The following is a 17,880-nucleotide window of genomic DNA, read 5'->3' as shown; positions in this document are numbered from 1 at the left end:
AAAGTTACTAATTAAATAATAAATAGGGACACTTTAGTAAATAAGTTAAAGTAGAGAGCAGAGAAATGATCTAAGCTTTTATTGTTAGTTAAAAATAAGTTAGAAAGATAATATAGAAATATAACAAGTGATTTTCAAAAAAAATAATAAGCATATTTTTGTAGGACACACAAAATTTAAATTAAGCATACTCTTTTGGAATAGGAAATATTCCTTGTTAGGAAAATCTAATAATAGTAGTATCTACAAAAATAAAATCTATATAATTGGAAATGATTAATTATTAAAAAATAAATGATTTATTACAACACAATTTTCGAATAAAAATCTATTGAACATTCATAATAAAAAGATGTGCAATATTTCTTTTTTTAACACTCTTCTTTTTCATCTATTTCTTGCTGGTGAAAATTGACAAACTTATAAATAACACGTGTTTTAATGTGAAATTTGGTAAAGTAAAAAAGAGATGAAAAAAAGTAGTGGAATGAATTTTAGTAGATTATAAGTCCACATTATAAATGATGCGTAGATTATTATTTGTTGAAAAAATTTTAATTTTAGACTTTGTCTAATTTTGTAGGGCCCAAAATAGTAAAACTAGTCTATTTGTCTCGTTGACAAATGAGTATGGTATTTGCATTTGATAACACCTTTCATCAAGTTGGTGCACAAACCATTGCAATTTCGCGCAAAAAAAATGCTTGAATGCTGCCCAAAATATACACAAAATACTTAAAAAGCCAAAAAAAAGGCAAAATCTTGCATATCATCAAACACCTAAGCTAATCATAATCACCACTTCGATTCTTATTTCCGCAGCATCGCACATTGGCATTTGATCAAACCTTTCGTCAAGTAGGTACACTAAACTAGTAAAAGTCCGAATGCAATTTTGCACAAAAATACCTTAACAAGGCAATCAATCAAAAACCAAAATCTTCAGTGAGGCATATTATCAAACACCTTATCCTTATCACCATCATCCTCATCATCCCCATATCCACCTCCCATCCGGCAAACTCTCTCCCAAACCCCCTTCTCCACCGGCAAAACGGACAGCCTGGGCTGCCTGAACAGCGCGAACTCCACCCCTTTCAACTCCTTCTTCATCTCCGCCAGCCCCACCGCCGCCCTCATCTCCCCCACGGCCCTGACGTCCACCGCCTCCGCCTCGTCGTACCACTCGCGCACCACCTCCACCACGCCGACCACGCGCCGGGATTTGGCGCCGGAGTGGTAGAAGAAGCAGAGATCCCCCATTTTCATGCTCTTCATATACTTCTGCGCCTGCTTGTTCTTCACTCCGTCCCAATTGGATAAGCCGCCGTTGGCGGCTTGGTCGTCCCAAGACCACTCCGCCGGCTCCGTTTTCAGCAGCCAGTAGTTGCATTTCTCCTCCTCCGATTTTAGGTTTTCATCGCTGATTTCCATTTTTTATTTTTTTTTTGTTTTATTTAATTGCGCATTTGATTGAAGGCATTTAAAAGGAGGGAATGCTGATTGAGGCGGGAAATATCTGTCAACAGTAATAAAATTTGGCGCCATAAACATGGATTTTATCAACACTCATTATTTTGTTAGTGAAACAATTAAAGTGATTTATACCGAGTTAAAAATGGTGGGACATATTAGATTATTAGTAATTAGGCTTATAAATAGTTAGAGTTGGATTGTTATTTTGTCGACTTGATAACAACTCAATTCATTAAGATCATATCCAAACATATTTGTTTGCATTTCGCGCCTTTAAATGCGTGGCAATTTTAATTTCGCGTCTCTGATGAAGACGCATAAGGAATACACATCAATTCAATCGTAGACAGTTGGATTGCTGAAGTGATAAAATCAGCTTATTTTCGATCTTGCACTAGTTGACCAATTAGACTCTCATATATCACATTTTGGTATTATTTTGCTTTTGAAATCCATTAAAATTAGTACTAGTAATTTGAAAAAAATGCATATGAGACATTCTAACTCAAGCCAATACAACTACAATAACTTATGTTTGTCACCTTCACCATTCAACCAATTTGATTATCTTTGTAACACGCCTTTATTAGAGACGCAAAACTTAAACTCGTCTCTCATAAGTTGAGATAACGGTGTTTGCACGATCAATAAAATGAAATGATCTAGACGTATTGTGGGGATATAGGACTTGGTAGTGTTATTGTGGTGGTTATGGCAGTGAGGACAAGGAAAAGAGGGATGTAGTCACTCACTCACTTGTGGAATTGGTGATGAAGGCGGCATTTGAAAACTAAGAAAATAAAACATAATCCTAAAGTTAATAAAGCAATAAAAATACAAGGAATAAAAATAAAAGTAATAGGAGTATTATTATCAATGGGCTACTCGAACGCGACCTGAACCATTCGAAAATTATTGTATTATTATTGGGTCAATCTGATAAAGACGCGAACACGATAAGTCATGATATTAACCCATTAATTACATGTTTGTGTATATTGTGTCGCTATATAATAAAAAGGCACACGTAAATAGATTTGTCGAATGGACAAACTCAATCAGCCTATACTAGCTCGATCGCCAGAGAAGTCTATATCTACTTAAATTGTAGGGATCACTTATTATAGACTTACTTTGGTGGCTTGATTCACTCGACAAAGTCTATATCTAGTTAAAAATTGTAGGGATCACTTATTATAGACTTCGAGCATTGTTTTTATTAATTGATTTAAATTAGATTAGCGTGCACTTATGTTCATTTTTTTGGATCAATTTTGAACCATTTTTGAAGGATGGGTTGAATTAATAAGAACAAGGAACTCGAATCATAGAGTCAATTGGTTTAGTTCATATATTAAAAATGATTCAAATTTTAAAAAGAACTAAACGTTATTAATAAGGAGATTTATTACATCCATATGAAAACAAAATTGTATTAATCTCTGAAGCAATAACATAAATTATTGAAAATGGTTGCATACTTGCATATATAAGGATCACGGCTTCTTCTTGTTTTGGTTGTAGATGTAATCAAGTTGAGCTTCAACCATTCTCTTCATCATGCACTCATCATCTTTCAATCCGACGCAGTTATCTCGATCCGCCTCCTTCTCCCCGTCCTGATCCTAAAAAAATCACAAGTCGTCATCGTTAATAAAATTCAAATTTACATACAAAACAGAACGTTAATAAAAACGTGCATGCATGTGTTACTATTATGTGCGAGGCTCACAGAGTGATGATTCTCTATGGGAGTGACGTCGTGAAATGCGGGGCCCGGCCGGGCAGTGGCGTGGGAGGAGAATAGAAGGAGGAGGAAGAGGAGGGTTGTGAGTGTGCAAATGGTGGTGGTTTTGGCCATGGTGTTGGATTTTTTGAGTAAGGTCAAAAGTTGTGAGACTTGTTTTGGTATATAAGTAGATACAAAGTGATCGGACGGTCAATATTTTATGATTAATTAATGTAGGAAATTGTATTCGGAGAAGGAGATAAGAGCGTGGCTACAAGAATGCTACGCCTTTCTTTTTTTGGAAATTGGTTTTATTTGGCTATGTTGTATATAAATGTAAAGTAAAATTTGTCCAATTTGAAAGGTATTTGGAGTTGGAGAATTTGTATGTGTAAGTAAATTGCTGAGGTTGAAATTTTAATTATGATTAAGTTACGAAATAAATGTCTAATTGAGAATCGTAATTAATAAAAAAACCGCTGAGGTTATGTTTGTTTTCATTTTTATGCAATTTATTTTGGATGATTAAAATGAATTTATCACAAAAAAAATTTAAATTGATACTGTGATATGTAAATATGGATTTATATTAAGCAAGTTATAATTGTTTTAAATTTTCTCTTATGAAATGCTAAATTATACAGTAGTTTATTGAAGGGTTTTTGGCTTTTTAAACCAAAATCTTTCCCCGAATTTCGGTTTTTCCCATGAACTATGATATTTGTTTTTAAAACCACGAACTTTCATTTCGTTAGGATTTTCCCCTGGCGGGTCAACGACGAAACCCGGATTGTCTACATGTCAATTTTAATCCTATTTGTCACTAAATTCATTACTTGGATACTATTTGGCACAATAATACATACAATCACAATTATTACATAACAAATGACAACTTTTGAATAAACAAAACACAAATTTAACATTTTGAATTATGCTATTCGGGTCGGAAATGTGCTATTCGGGTCGGGTTGGGAAAATTCTAACGAAATGAAAGTTCGTGGTTTTAAAAACAAATCTCGTAGTGCATGGGAAAAACCAGAATTTGGGAAAAGATTTTGATTTAAAAAGCCAAAAACCCTTTATTGAACTATAACGTACTAGAACCTTTTTTTTTATTTTCTTTTTTTCTCTTCAAGTCCAGTATTTTTTATTTTATTTTATTTTGTGTACGTCAAGAAATTTACAATTTTGTTTCTGGTTAATCAAATTTTTCCAATTATATATGGAGAAGTTGATTTTAAGATGAAAATGTTAAAGTTATCACATGGTAAAATACTAAAATTAGATGTTTTGAATTTTTTTCTAAGAAAATAGTTGTAGCTCGATTATTATTGATTCGATTAATAATTTATTTTAGAGATAAGTACGACGAAAAACAATGCTTTAAAATTAAAATTTACATTAATAACATTTTAAATTTTTAAATAAAATTAACAATATATATATATACACAACGACGAACAGTTCTTCTCCCAAACTCATCCCATCTGTCTCTGCAAACATGAGACTCAGACTCAGATCATTCGAATCTAAAGAAACCCTAAAAATCGAAATCCCTAATTCCTCCACTCTCCCCCAACTCCGGCAAATTCTCTCCCAAACCCTCCCCAATTCACCATCGCCTGCTTCAATCCGCCTCTCTCTTAATCGGAATGACGACATCCAATCCGACGGCGCAGACACCCTCCTATCTCTCGGAATCGCCTCCAGCGACCTTATATATTTCTCCGTTGAAGACCCGGCGCCGGCCACCGCTTCCGTTTCCCCAATTACCCTACCGCAGGTGACCGACTCTACCCCTACGCCTCGCTCTAATCATGCCGAATGTTCGAATCCCCAAATTACGCTCCCCGAAGCGGATGATTCCGATTCCGTTATGCTTGATTCTGATAAACGGGAAACCCTAGGTACGGATGCGAGTAACATGGAAGTCGATGACGACGGTATTGAAATTGATGGTATGGGTCATGAATTGGATGATGTTGTAGATAGGTCGTTTTCCGTGCCTGGATTTCTTAGGAAGGTGTTCGCGGCGGAGTTGGGCGACGATGCGGGGCGCGATCACAAGCTGATTGTGATCGCGGTCCATGCGGTTATGCTGGAGTCTGGATTTGTAGGTTTTGATGAGAGGGTAAATGCAGTGGTTGATGGTTTTCAATTGCGCAACGAGTGGCCGTCGGGTCTGTTTAGGGTTTCCTTGTCCTACACTCTGCGTGAGAGTATTGTTGGTTCCGATGAAGCTATTAAGCGTGTGGTTTTGAAATTTCAGAATTTGGGGAATTACTTGAATGTTTATGGTACATTAGACAATGGATCATCAGCCAAGGGAGGCCGGCATTTTGGGGTTCGATTGAACGAGGATGAATTGGTTCCTTTTCTGAACGTTGTGTGGGCGAATTGTGGCGCGATGGAGAATGTAGGTGGAGAAAATGGAGAATCTTCAGGCATATCTCCGGAGAAGGAGGTGTTTAGGTTTTGGAGGACTGTGAAGGATAATCTGGCGCTGCCATTGTTGATTGATTTATGCGAGGAGACCGGTTTGGAGCTTCCTCCCTGCTTCGTGCGGCTGCCAAGTGAGCTCAAGTTGAAAATCTTGGAATCCTTGCCTGGTGTTGATGTAGCAAGAGCGAGCTGTGTGTGCTCGGAGCTGAGGTATATGGGGTCGAGTGATGACTTGTGGAAGACCAAGTTTTGTGAGGAGTTCGTCATTGAGATGAAAGAAGCCAACGTGAGTTGGAAGAAGGCATTTGCGACGGCTTGGAGCAGGCGGGAAGGCTGCAGGCGCCTTGCGAACAGAGTTAGAGCTTCACCCTATTGGCCGGTGCCGAACTGGCCTCAGCCTAGGAGGAGAAGGTATCCCAATCCACTCATGTTTCAAAGGGTAGCGCGGTTTCTAGGGGACAAGCCGCCACATGGTGATGACCCACTGATCAGGCGGCATATTCCTGTGAACCCTCATCCTATGAGGAGCTTTTCACCACAGTGTAATCTAGGCAATCGTGGTGGTAGGTTTCTTGATTGAGTATATGCATACATGTTTATAGGAAGTTCTATGTTATTTCTATTGATCTTTGCGTTGTTGGTACTTGGTAGTATGTTCAATTATAGTATAAAATAGTTTGGTATTGACATTTTATTCCAGCACTGCTGTTGCTGTACATGTTAACCTATTGGTAATTTTGATAAAGGCTGATCCTTTATTTTCTCCATTTCTATGGCATTGTTTGTTTTGTTTTGATGAAGTTGTGTTGTTTTATTGGAGAAGAAGTCACCTAGTTTGGCAACTGGTTTTGCTGAATCTGTATATACATATTTACAGCTGTGTGTGTGAATATATTGTTCTGTATATTCACAAAACTCAGCAAATATTGATGCACACTGAATATGATTTAGCAGCCATGGAGAAATGAATTTTGGTTTCTCTGTTTCTGATGATTTTGCCCCATATTTTGAACATACAAATTAATGTCAGATTTGATGATTTTGTTAGTGGAGTGGCTGAAAGGATATATCATTGGCTTTGAATTTGATTTCGATTCATATTTGTAGGCATTGAATCAAATTTTCAAATTTGTTGAATGCAACGATAGTTGAGATAATATACTTAGTAGTAAGAGTGTCCATAACAGTGGAATAGTAGTCATATTCTAGCCAAAAAAAAACTTGTTTGTATGGTCATCAAAGTCATGCCTCAGCCATATAAACTTGTTCGTCTGGTCATCAAAGTCATGCCTCGCCACCAGTGGCGTATCCTGGATTTTTGATATGGGGGTGCGAAAAAATTACTCCGACTTAAAATTTTTGTTCTCTTTGTTATGTTTTCTTAATGTACCAATATTTAAAATAAAATCTGTGTTTATTTTTTTAACCAAAAATCTTCATTTTAGATAAATAAAAAATTATTTTTTAGTGTCACGTAGAGAGTAAATTATGCATATGAAATAGAAATATCCATGTTTTGTTACTTAGCATAGATCTAAAAATGTCCTGCGTATAATCTAAAAATGTCCCACGTATAATTTTGTTCTGCATTTTTGTATTATATATGATGAGGAGGTTAATTTTATAAATATTACTTTATGATACTTACTTCAAATTAGTAGTTTGTAAAATATTATACACTATATTAGATACAATTATCTATAAAAAATAATTAATGAAGATTATTTATGAAAGAATATAAAATTATAGTATTAAAAAAGAGCAAGTTAGTAGTGGTTGAAGTAATAAATGTTTGTTAAAAACGAAACAATTAATGAAACGTACACATGAATTCAGAAGGAGATATGAATTAAAAACAACATTAAATTGATAAGGAGGTGATATGGAGTAAAATAATGTTAATTTGAAGAAGATAAAACAAATAAATTAAATTGATAAGGAGGTGATATGGAGTAAAATAATGTTAATTTGGAGAAGATAAAACAAATAAAACAAGAAATGTGGTTGAGAAGATTCAAACTTGGAACAACCAAGTAGAGAAGAGCGCATTTGCCACTGGGACAGATATCAACTTGGTAAATATATGTGCCACTGGGACAGATATCAACTTGGTAAATATATGACTATATACAGTACTCCCTCCGTCACAAGATATGCGACTCACTTTTCTTTCGCATTCGTTTTGAAAAAATAATATAAAATAGTTGAAGTGGAGAAAAAGTAAAGTACGAGTAAGAATTATGTAAAGAAGACTCTCCTCTACATAATTCTCTCTATTACTTTACTCTCTCTCCACTCTAACTATTTTATAAAAAAAATTTAAAACGAGGGCAAAAAAGAAGCAAGTCGCTTATCTTGGGACGGAGGGAGTATTAAACTACAAACTTTTGGGGGTACAGTTCCCTTGCTCCCATTTGCATACGCCACTGCTCGCCACATAAAACTTGTGTCCAGTCACGCCATAACCACGCCTCACATTTTTTTAATTATTGGTATATTTTAATTGGACTAGAATAAAATTAATTGGACAAAATAATTGGGAATAGTATTTTATAAAAAAAAATTAAAGAATTTTTAAAAAATATTTCAATTTTGATTGTTGCGGCGATCTCGTGGCTCGCAATAGGCCGTCACGATCCTCGGCTGTCGAACAACCGCAGCCGCGGTGGTCCTATTGTGGACACTCTAAGATACCATATGGGATAAGGTAATTAGATTATGTCTAGAATAAAATTAGTATCGGTAGAAATCAGATAATTAATTATAAATTATAATGTAATCTTGACTATCAATTAAATTGCTTCACGATTAAACCAATAGATCAGAAGTTCGAGCTTTTGAAATAGGACAACTGAACGTATGAACAAGTAGTATTTTTTTCACTAAAATGCAATTTCGTAAAGAAAAACCACAGTCACAAGTTTTTTTCCCTGAAGTAGTAACAGTTAAATTGCTCTGCTTAAATATAAATTTTGTTTTTTTTTGATAAAATAAAATTGAATATTTATTGTGGAGAAAAAAAGGGCTAATTGGATTATTCAATTTATTAATCAAGTAGTTGACCGCTATGTACCAAAAATTTTCCCAAATCTCAAAATAGTCCCTAAAAAGTTGCCAAATTCCCCCTGCCGTCTACCGGCAGAGCTCCCGCCGCCACCGTTATGGCGGCGACCGCCGTTACTCTCCGTTCTCAGCATCTCTATTCACTTCCTCGAACATTACCGTTATCTCACTCTTCCTTCGTCGATTCGCATAACCTCAAGACCTCCACTATCGTCCAGTTCCGCCGCTATCGCACAAGCGATTCTCTTCTCCCTGTAGAGGTCAAATTTTGAATAAAGTTAAATCGGAGATGATTTATGGCATTTCAACAATTGATTGGCTTTTGATTCGTGCAGAGATGCCGGAATCCGATCCACGAAGCTCGGGCTTGGAGCGCGAGGCAGCGAAATAGTATGGTGATGGGCGACTACATCGATGATATCGATGAGGATGATGATGATGACGACGATGAAGAAGAAGAGGAGGAAGATAGAAGCTTGGATCTTCTGATTAGGTTTGTGGAGAATGTTTTCAGAAAGGTGTCCAGAAAAGCGCGCAGAGCCGTTAAGTCTGTTTTACCAGTCCCTATCTCCACTAAATTGGTAAGGGCTAATGTTAATTGCCTGCAAATACTAGCATTTAGGTTTAAATTCATTATGCCTTGATTTGTAATAATTTCTAGTTCTACTATGGAAAATATACTTATCATTCTTCAATAGAGATGTATATTATTCTGGTGCTCTGGTTTTGAAGTGCATCAAGTGTGCTTTGAAGAATATGCATTTTTGACATTTTTCATGGTGTTTGATGCTGCCAATGAGAGTGAATATGAAAATTTTAGGTATATAAACATGAGATTTGGTTTGGAATACTGAGGTGCAAATATAGTTTGCAACTGCTCTATTAATAGTTTCTGCATATTTAGGTGGAGCTGGTTGATTTTGTCTTGCATCTTTTTAATATAGTTATCAGAATTCTGGCTACCAGAATCGAAGTTTTGTAATGTGATTCTGTGAATACTGTATGTTTTTCTTATATTGGGTTAGGTTGCATCTTGTAAAATAAGCGGGGGTGGTAGAGGAGGATGAAAGATAGCAGTCTCGCGTAGGTCAGGTCGGAGTTGAAGTGTAATTGTTCAGATTTCAGTTTTACTCTACAAGAAGTTGATATAGTTGAATATGTGAAATTATACTACTAGTATTTATGATCTCATTGCTATTCATCTGTTAGTTTTTCAATTATACAAGAAAGTTATTATGCATAGTTTATTAGGGGTAGGTGGTGTAACTTTTCAAATGATGAGCTTTCTAACAATAAATTGTCATTTTCATGAAGCATTACACGGCTTGACAATTTATATTGTTAATTGCTATCCACAAGCCTCTAGAAAAAGTTATTAGGAGTAATATTTTGGGTACACTATACCTTAGTTACAGATGACAGTGGGTGCTCTTTTACCTCAAGTATTTTTAGACAAATTATTTTATGCTCTTACCTTGAGCTGTTGTATTCTCTCTTTCATATACAGGTTGGATTTGCTGTGAATGGAACTATAATTTTGACTTTTATGTGGGTTTTGAAAGCTTTTCTTCAGGTAATACCTTCGTAAATTTTGCTTTCATTTTAGTTTATTGATAGTTTTTCCTAAAGTGATAAATAGAAATGAATCGTTTCATCTTTTCTTGATTGTTTGAGATTTTTTTACAGTGCTAGACTGATTCTAAGTTTGGCTAACTGGCCTTCGGAAAGGCACTTTATTGTTTGTCAAGTACAATCAACTAGATTTGGATTACATGCATAGCAGAGGTAGAGGGTTATTACTAAGATAGGGTGTACTGTTTTAGTGTTCGCTGTAGTCAGATGATAATTTTCTCCACTACGTTAAAAAGCTCCTTTAGTTTGGTCCTTGACTCCTTGCCATTGTTTTGACCTATTAGGATTTAAATTAATATTACGCGTTTTAAACATGTTGTATTTGACACTGATACATTGGTCATAGACTTGTAACAGTGCCTGAACTCTAAACAACAATAGGAGGGTGAGATTGTTGATTTTCTAGTCCCGTATAGCTTCCATTGATGGATGGGCAGACTTTTCTTGGTAGTATATCTACTGCATAAATAATATTTAGCCATATTCTTATGTGATAAATCACAAAGTTTTTCCCATTAGCCGAATATAGTTTCTGGGGCTCAAAATCTTCATATTTTTCCTGTGAGTGCTTTGTCCTCGAGAGAGGCCAAGTCTTGTATTTCTAGAAAAACTTGAAGAAGAGTTGTAATTTCGTTGATCCTTTATTCTCTACTGCATATAATTTCAGGTTATTTGCACGCTTGGGAGTGTAGTGTTCGTGAGTATTTTGATTATTCGTGGAATATGGAGTGGGATCTCATACTTGCAGGAGAACCGTAGTTACAGAGCATATGAAGATGAGCCCCAGTCGTGGAATCGGTCTCAACCTGCAGCATAGGTATTGTGTTTTGCTCTGAGAGCAAGTTTCTTAATCTTAAACACGAAAGAATCATATTGATTCTGGAGCTTTGACTGAGGAAAAGATCCTTGGTGAAAAAATACACCAACTGAAAACTTTGTACCATCCAATTGTGTAGGAATTTTCGTTCATGCATTTTCTTCTTAAAATGTTAAAATTTGGTGTATTAGCCTTTTATTCATCTGTTATAAGAAAATAATCTTTCCTCAGTTGGTGTATTATTCAATTCTGTAGGAATTTTCGTTCATTACAGGTCTAGATTACAACTTAAATACCTCTGAGTCACTCATTCATGAAACAACATTACCAGAATACATTCTATATTAAGTTCAACTTGAGAAATACATTCTATATTAAGTTCAACTTGAGAGAGTGATGCTTTTACACATTCTAAGTTGTAAGTTAAAGCAAAATTATAGGATCTTTGATGAAGTGGAAATGCTGCTATACACAAGTTCGCAGTCCTTCAATTTAGAGGGGGTGCAGTCTTATACATCCTCTCTTCTTCGAGTAATTCATAAGGGTCGACATATGGGGGCGGAGCTATCGGATGATCACGTCCATCGTGAACAAATTCTGTTCCAAAGTACTGCACCAGATCATGGAGGTCAGTTACATTAGTACTGAAAGTACTGAATATACATTAACACATTCATCTACCATTGTCATAGCAAAAAAGGAAAAAACAACTGCAGTAGTTCATTTCATGGACATAAGCCATTGTCTAATAAAACCGGTTACACTGCCCATAGCTGAAATAATTATAAAGTCATTAGACAAAGTTCTGTGAACATGACCAAGATTATACTCCTAGATGGAATCAGGCCATTGACAAGAATATCCATTAGTGTGGAAATAGACCCGTAAAACAGAGATTGCAGAGAGCCTCTAAAACTCTACAAGAAGAAGTAAACCTGGTAAACATAAGGGGGAAAACTAATATCCTAATCATAGTCAAAGTCCTAAACAAGGAAGCCAACTTCTCCTTTGTCTTTTCAAAAACATAAGCAATCAAAAAAGAACAAAAAGTGAGTCCGGTGCCTAGGCCTCAAAAGACCGAGGATCCAGCTCTAAATATAACTAGAACTCTAATTTGATAGCATAACAGGTGTGAGATAGAAGCTGAACTGAAGGACTTTTAGGGACATCTCAACATTTATGGCTGATGTAAGTTAGATATGTACATCTCACGTAAACGCTTCCATGGATTTCCACATTAAACGTTTTTGCTCCTTTTATCAAGATGATTTTGTCATCACGGCATACATGAAATTGCACATAATCGAATAACAATAATCTAGAGAATATGAAAAAGAAAAATCCATGCTTTGAGAATCAATCGATAATGAAGTACTAAAAGCAAGTTGCATGAACACACAATGAACAAGAACAGGAGATTACCAGATATAGTGCAAGGAAAAGTGCAATATTTACAAGAATCAACGGCCAAAATGTCAGAAAAAATGTTCCTCCGAGGGTAAGCAGAAGTTTCCCACGCGGGATCAAACCCTACATTACGAGCAAAAAGTTCAAACAAATGCCAAGTAGAAATCATAAACCAGGAGGCTATTTCACTCCAAAGAAATATAAGACAAATCCATTTCTGAATGGCAAGAAGAAACCTAAATAAACATTCAATGACCTAGATCGGGAAACAAATACATCTAAAATTTGACTCCATAAAGTAGCAATTCATTGAATAAATCAAAACAGTAATCTTCCTACCTCAAGACCTTCACTATTAAGCGCCATGGACGTTTCCCTCTGACCGGTGAGGTTTGTTTCTGCACCAGTTGTGGTGCCATTTCTTCTTGAGTAACCCCAACCCCCATCTTCTTCCCTAAACTTCATCTCCTCATCCCTCACAACACCTGTGTTCTTTTCCTCAAGTAAAGAAGTGGGAGTCATCCCTCTTCTTCTTAGCTCCTTCATAAATAAAGACTCGGGAGGTTCTTCACCTGAGACATAAAGCCCCAAAAATGTTCACACGTCTGACAAAACAAGAGGAAACTAATCACAGGCATATGCAGAATATTTAATTCAATTTAAGTTCTTTACAAATTAACAGTAAAATCTAAAAATAGCTAACATCAAAGTTCCCATCTTTATGATCATAGTAATAAATTATCTGTTCCAAATGGTGAATTTTTTTTAAAAAAAGAAAAAAGAAAAAAAAAGGTTGCCCATACTCATACAGCAGAAATCCGCACCTACTTACCATTACTCTGTTTTCCACCGTCTTCTACTTTGCAATTAACCCTAAATCTTCTGTAATTATTAGCAATTCCTGAATTCCGTAGCCTAATTCGCCTTTTCTGCGAGCTGAAATCCGCGCGGAAACAGCCGATTTTGGACTGTGAATTTGATGGAGCTGATTTTAACAGCTGAAGGCAAGCCATTACAATTACGGGAAACGGAAATTCGAATTTGCAAACAATAAATGGATTTATCTGAGGTCACGCAATGATCAGTGGGAAATACGAAGTTTGATACGGAAGCGAAACAAAGCGTGAATGTGTAACCAAGAGGGCCGCACCCCTGGCGCATTGTAGAAAATGCGGGATCTGGGTGGCTATTCTGCGCCATGCGTTTGTTTTGTGGCCAGAAGGTAGGTGGTGTGGAGCCGTCGGATATCTGGAGAATGACGTGTCACATCAATCCCCCATAAAGCAAGATTTTAATTGCAAATTACATCATTATTTTAAGACTAAAGGCTAAAATTAGCCAAAACTGGTCCTGAACATATGTCCATTTTATGATTTTAGTCGTACATTTTATCTTTTGAATTTTTGGCTCTGAACATTTCAACTCGAATCATAATCGGTCCTACATTAACTGTTCCGTCTATATTTAACGAGCAACGGTACAAAAATCGGTCATACACTAACTATTTGTCTATATTTAACGGTCATCGTTATTAAATCCGGCTTTGGATGAGCGAAAAATGTCCAAGCAAGTCATGACTAAGTATCTGAAAATGGTGAAACCGTCTATATATAGATGGAAAAATGTCCAAGGAAGTTTGAAATTTCGCTTATCCGAAATCGGGTTTTAAACTGTTGACCGTTAAATATAGACGGAATAGTTAGTGTAGGATCTATTGTGATTCGAGTTGAAATTTTCAGGGGGTAAAAATTCAAAAAATAAAGTATATGACAAAAATAATAAAATGAGTTCACAACCAATTTTGGTTTTACTCTTATTTTAATTCAAATTGTAAATGAATTTAATTATAATCTTTATTTTATTGCAAAATGTTACTCCATGCATAGAGTGTGAATGGAAGACTTAAACCGTCAGCTCGATTGACTATCACTGTCAGCCGTCAACAATGGTGTTTGCTGAAATGTCTTTCCAGAGATAGTGAGAGAGCTAGAGAGAGAGATATGGCTTTTGCCTCAGTGATTTGTCTCAAGAACACAATTGAGCGGCTCACAAATTCATCCAAAATCGTGCTCCTTCCACCCTCTCAACAAATCATAGAATTTACCCACAAAAAGCTTCAATCTTTGCAAGAAATTCTCGAAAAATTGGACAGCAGCAGCAAGAGCTCCACCAGGAACAGAGTAAATGCTCTGGATGCAGAAATCAGAGACATTGTATCCAAATTCGAAGATGCACTCCATTTCCGCCTCTCGCGTCAGATTTCTTCACAATCTCAGCCAAACCATCCATCGAAATTCTCCATAGATCTGCAGGACCTTGCTCGTGATGTCGATTCGTTCATCGAAACGGCGGAGAAGATGGAGGAGCAGTACGCGAATCTGCTGGAGAATCTGCTGCCCGAGGGAGAAGACAAAGCTGCTGATTTTGACGGAAGCAAATCGAAGATGGTTGGATTATCCGATCTGTTCGGTAATTTCAAACGTATGTTCACCGTCCCCAACTATTTTGGGCTGCCGATTTTCGCTCTCGTCGGAATGGCGGGAATCGGTAAGACTACTCTTGCTAAGGAGATATATTATGATCCTCTGATTTTGAGCCATTTTGATTGCTGTGCTTGGGTTAAAGTAGGTAGAAAATGTGAATTGAGTGAAATCCCTTGGCACATTCTTGCTCAAGTAGATAAATCTTTTGGAGATGGAGATGGAGATGGAGATTGTGAAATGATAAATCAGCGTTTATATGAATTTTTGAAGGATAAAAGATACTTGATTGTGTTGGACGATGTGTGGGAAACGAAGGTTTGGGATTATTTGGAGTGTTGTTTTCCGAATAGCGATAATGGAAGAAGCCGGATCTTGATTACAACTAGGCTGATGGAAGTATGTGATCACTGCAATAGTAGAGCAAGAACTGTGCCTTTTCTGAATAAAGAGGAGAGTTGGGATCTTTTCTGGGAGAAGGTGTTTGGTGAGGAATGGTGCCCTCCTAAACTCGAGGAAGCGGGGAGGAAGATTGTGAAGCATTGTGATGGCCTTCCTCTCACTATAGTCAAAGTTGCGGAGCTCTTATCTAAAGTGGATATCACGGTTGAGTACTGGAATGAGGTGGCATCGGACAAAGAGAACTCTGTTTTCCTGGAGGTGTACTGTGAAATATCAGAGATACTATTTCCGAGTTATGAATACTTGCCTCAACGTTTGAAGCCATGCTTTCTTTATATGGGTGTTTTTCCTCAAGATTATGAGATTTCGCGGTCCAAACTTGTGGATATGTGGATGGCTGAGGGGTTTCTTGTGCCAAATATTGAAGAAACATTAGAAGATTGTGCTACAAAGTGTTTGGTTGAGCTTGTTTCCCATAGTCTCGTCGTAGTGTGTGAGGAGAGCACCATACTTCGTCGTAAGGTGAAAACTTGTCGCCTTCATTCTTCCCTGTGGCACTTTTCTAAGATGGAAGTTCGCAAGAACAAGTTCTTCAGTGTCCTAAATAGCCGCGCCTATGGTCTTGGAGAAGGTTTTGAAGGTGGACGGAGATTTTCCATCCACAACAACGTTTTGTTGGGTATAAAAGATGTGTGTGATACATTAGAAGATGAATGTGCAATTACTGCACGTTCCCTCCTATGTGTTGGTCCGTATCATTGCTATCCGGTACCCTTAGGCTTCGGTTTGAGGTTTCTCAGAGTACTCAAAGCTCTTTCGATCCGATTATATGAATTTCCAACGGAAGTGTTGGAACTAGTCCAGTTGAGATACCTTGCCCTTACGTACAATGGAGATCTCCCTGGTTCCGTGTCCAAACTCTTTAACCTTCAGTTCTTGATTATCCATCGCCATCTGAGCATTATATCGAATCCATCTCAATCTTATGTGCCTCTAGAGATATGGGATATGCAAGAACTAAAGCATCTACAGATAATGGGAAGCGACCTACAAGAAACTAGTTCTGGCGCGTTCTTGGAAAACCTACGAACACTTTTAGATGTGAGTGTTGCTAGCTGCACCATTGGGGTTCTTCAGAAAATCTCCAATCTAGAAAAGCTTGGTATCCAAATTGAGTTGGTGCCTGATGATGATGGTGAACCTTTTCAATGTTTGAATCAAATTTCTTGTCTTGATAAACTAAAATCACTTAAATGTATTGTTCTGAATCCTGAGCTAATGCCCGAGCCTGGGTTTGCTGCTCCTGTCTCAATGTTCCCATCGAGCCTAGTAAAGTTGCACTTGAGCGGGCTGTGCTATCCTTGGGAATATATTAATACTGTTGGTTTGTTGCCGAAGCTCCATGTGCTGAAATTGAAATGCTATGCCTTTCGAGGCCCGAAGTGGGAAGTCGATGACTTTAAATTCCAAAGGCTTCGGTCCCTCGTGATCGAGGATACGGATTTGGTCGAATGGAAGGTGGGAAGTGGATGCTTCTCAAGGCTTAGGCATATCAGCATAAAACATTGCTACAACTTGGAGGAGTTCCATTGGGATTATGATTATTATTTCAAGGATGTTGAAGTATTTGACAGCAACCCTTTAGCTGAAGCTTTTTTTAACCAGATAAAAGATAGAAAAGAACGTCGTTTCCTTCGCGTTGGCTTCCATTCTTCGTGGGAGGATGGTAGTCGCGGATAGTAATGTTGTGTAATAAGATGAAACGTGATGCTTTTCAGCTCGTTCGGTTGCCATGATTAAATGTCATGACTAATCTTATCTTTTGTTCAGTTGTAATTTATTTCAAAAGCTCAACTCGTGACAAGCTTCATTCCTCTCAATTGGGACACCAAATATAACGTTCTTCAAATCAACACCAAAATCCAACTCTTTTTTTATCATTCCACCAAATTTGACAGCTAAATTTTTTTGATAATTTCTTAATTTAGATTTTTGAAGTATAGTGTGACTTTGATGTAAAAATGGAACACTTTTAATAATAAAAATGTCCTAGTGATGTTGATGTGATTAACGAAAGGTTATGATTGGATAAAAGCACTATTAGGCTCTAATTATTTTAAAGCAATACGTATATATGAATACGTCACTGATGATAGGGGTATATATTTAATACTCCTTGATAAATGTCATTTTAAAAGAATCTAACTTATTCACTATTTTCATTTGAATTATATATTAGAAATCAAGCTTTGTGATATACGAAGTGTCGTATCACATTTAGTTGACAAAATTTACAAGCTAGTGTATACGTATCACTAAGCTTAGAAATTGTGATACGAAGTATAAAAAAATGCAGCTAAGATACATATTATCCTTATCCCATAATAATTAACAATGAATTTTAAGTTTTTTTAAAAAAATAATTCACG

General features: G+C 36.6%; 6 protein-coding genes across 6 annotated transcripts; 3 read left to right on the top strand and 3 right to left on the bottom strand.

Annotated features, from left to right (window-relative positions):
* Nucleotides 1-685: 685 nt before the first annotated feature.
* Nucleotides 686-1,490, bottom strand: LOC125199992 (thymocyte nuclear-like protein). The gene has a single exon (XM_048097812.2). The coding sequence runs from the start codon at nt 1,432-1,434 to the stop codon at nt 943-945; it is 492 nt and encodes a 163-aa protein (XP_047953769.1). The 5' UTR covers nt 1,435-1,490; the 3' UTR covers nt 686-942.
* A 1,362-nt stretch (nt 1,491-2,852) lies between these two features.
* LOC125199985 (uncharacterized) lies at nt 2,853-3,340 on the bottom strand. Its single transcript, XM_048097806.2, has 2 exons — nt 3,209-3,340; nt 2,853-3,101 (listed from the first exon to the last, which is right to left on the bottom strand). Exons 1-2 carry the CDS (start codon nt 3,335-3,337, stop codon nt 2,973-2,975), a joined length of 258 nt encoding a protein of 85 aa, XP_047953763.1. The 5' UTR covers nt 3,338-3,340; the 3' UTR covers nt 2,853-2,972.
* A 1,349-nt stretch (nt 3,341-4,689) lies between these two features.
* Nucleotides 4,690-6,417, top strand: LOC125217551 (F-box protein SKIP22-like). The gene has a single exon (XM_048119069.2). The coding sequence runs from the start codon at nt 4,710-4,712 to the stop codon at nt 6,228-6,230; it is 1,521 nt and encodes a 506-aa protein (XP_047975026.1). The 5' UTR covers nt 4,690-4,709; the 3' UTR covers nt 6,231-6,417.
* Nucleotides 6,418-8,720: 2,303 nt separating this feature from the next.
* On the top strand, nt 8,721-11,392 carry LOC125222050 (uncharacterized). Its single transcript, XM_048124453.2, has 4 exons — nt 8,721-8,973; nt 9,049-9,294; nt 10,221-10,286; nt 11,013-11,392. Exons 1-4 carry the CDS (start codon nt 8,812-8,814, stop codon nt 11,160-11,162), a joined length of 624 nt encoding a protein of 207 aa, XP_047980410.1. The 5' UTR covers nt 8,721-8,811; the 3' UTR covers nt 11,163-11,392.
* A 94-nt stretch (nt 11,393-11,486) lies between these two features.
* Nucleotides 11,487-13,726, bottom strand: LOC125222049 (uncharacterized). The gene is made up of 4 exons (XM_048124452.2): nt 13,402-13,726; nt 12,909-13,141; nt 12,585-12,692; nt 11,487-11,772 (listed from the first exon to the last, which is right to left on the bottom strand). Exons 1-4 carry the CDS (start codon nt 13,580-13,582, stop codon nt 11,650-11,652), a joined length of 645 nt encoding a protein of 214 aa, XP_047980409.1. The 5' UTR covers nt 13,583-13,726; the 3' UTR covers nt 11,487-11,649.
* A 138-nt stretch (nt 13,727-13,864) lies between these two features.
* On the top strand, nt 13,865-17,280 carry LOC125220610 (putative late blight resistance protein homolog R1A-10). Its single transcript, XM_048122761.2, has one exon. The coding sequence runs from the start codon at nt 14,570-14,572 to the stop codon at nt 17,189-17,191; it is 2,622 nt and encodes an 873-aa protein (XP_047978718.1). The 5' UTR covers nt 13,865-14,569; the 3' UTR covers nt 17,192-17,280.
* The last annotated feature ends 600 nt before the right edge of the window (nt 17,281-17,880 follow it).

The sequence above is a fragment of the Salvia hispanica genome, chromosome 1 (genome assembly GCF_029641045.1).
Source record: "Salvia hispanica isolate PSC_SH4W2 chromosome 1, Shi_PSC_v1, whole genome shotgun sequence".
NCBI classification, from domain to species: Eukaryota; Viridiplantae; Streptophyta; class Magnoliopsida; order Lamiales; family Lamiaceae; genus Salvia; species Salvia hispanica.
Note: the sequence above shows the minus strand (reverse complement) of the source record. Positions and strands in the feature narration are given on the sequence as shown.

Excerpts from the sequence above, each read along its gene's own strand:
- LOC125220610 (XM_048122761.2), top strand. The coding sequence starts at position 14,570 with ATGGCTTTTGCCTCAGTGATTTGTCTCAAGAACACAATTGAGCGGCTC.
- LOC125199985 (XM_048097806.2), bottom strand. The coding sequence starts at position 3,337 with ATGGCCAAAACCACCACCATTTGCACACTCACAACCCTCCTCTTCCTC. Across the intron at positions 3,102-3,208 it reads CCATAGAGAATCATCACTCT|GATCAGGACGGGGAGAAGGA; the intron begins GTGAGCCTCGCA and ends TGATTTTTTTAG.
- LOC125217551 (XM_048119069.2), top strand. The coding sequence starts at position 4,710 with ATGAGACTCAGACTCAGATCATTCGAATCTAAAGAAACCCTAAAAATC.
- LOC125199992 (XM_048097812.2), bottom strand. The coding sequence starts at position 1,434 with ATGGAAATCAGCGATGAAAACCTAAAATCGGAGGAGGAGAAATGCAAC.
- LOC125222049 (XM_048124452.2), bottom strand. The coding sequence starts at position 13,582 with ATGGCTTGCCTTCAGCTGTTAAAATCAGCTCCATCAAATTCACAGTCC. Across the intron at positions 13,142-13,401 it reads CGGTGGAAAACAGAGTAATG|GTGAAGAACCTCCCGAGTCT; the intron begins GTAAGTAGGTGC and ends TTTATGTCTCAG. Across the intron at positions 11,773-12,584 it reads TTTTCCTTGCACTATATCTG|TACTTTGGAACAGAATTTGT; the intron begins GTAATCTCCTGT and ends GATCTGGTGCAG.
- LOC125222050 (XM_048124453.2), top strand. The coding sequence starts at position 8,812 with ATGGCGGCGACCGCCGTTACTCTCCGTTCTCAGCATCTCTATTCACTT. Across the intron at positions 8,974-9,048 it reads ATTCTCTTCTCCCTGTAGAG|AGATGCCGGAATCCGATCCA; the intron begins GTCAAATTTTGA and ends TGATTCGTGCAG. Across the intron at positions 10,287-11,012 it reads TTTTGAAAGCTTTTCTTCAG|GTTATTTGCACGCTTGGGAG; the intron begins GTAATACCTTCG and ends ATATAATTTCAG.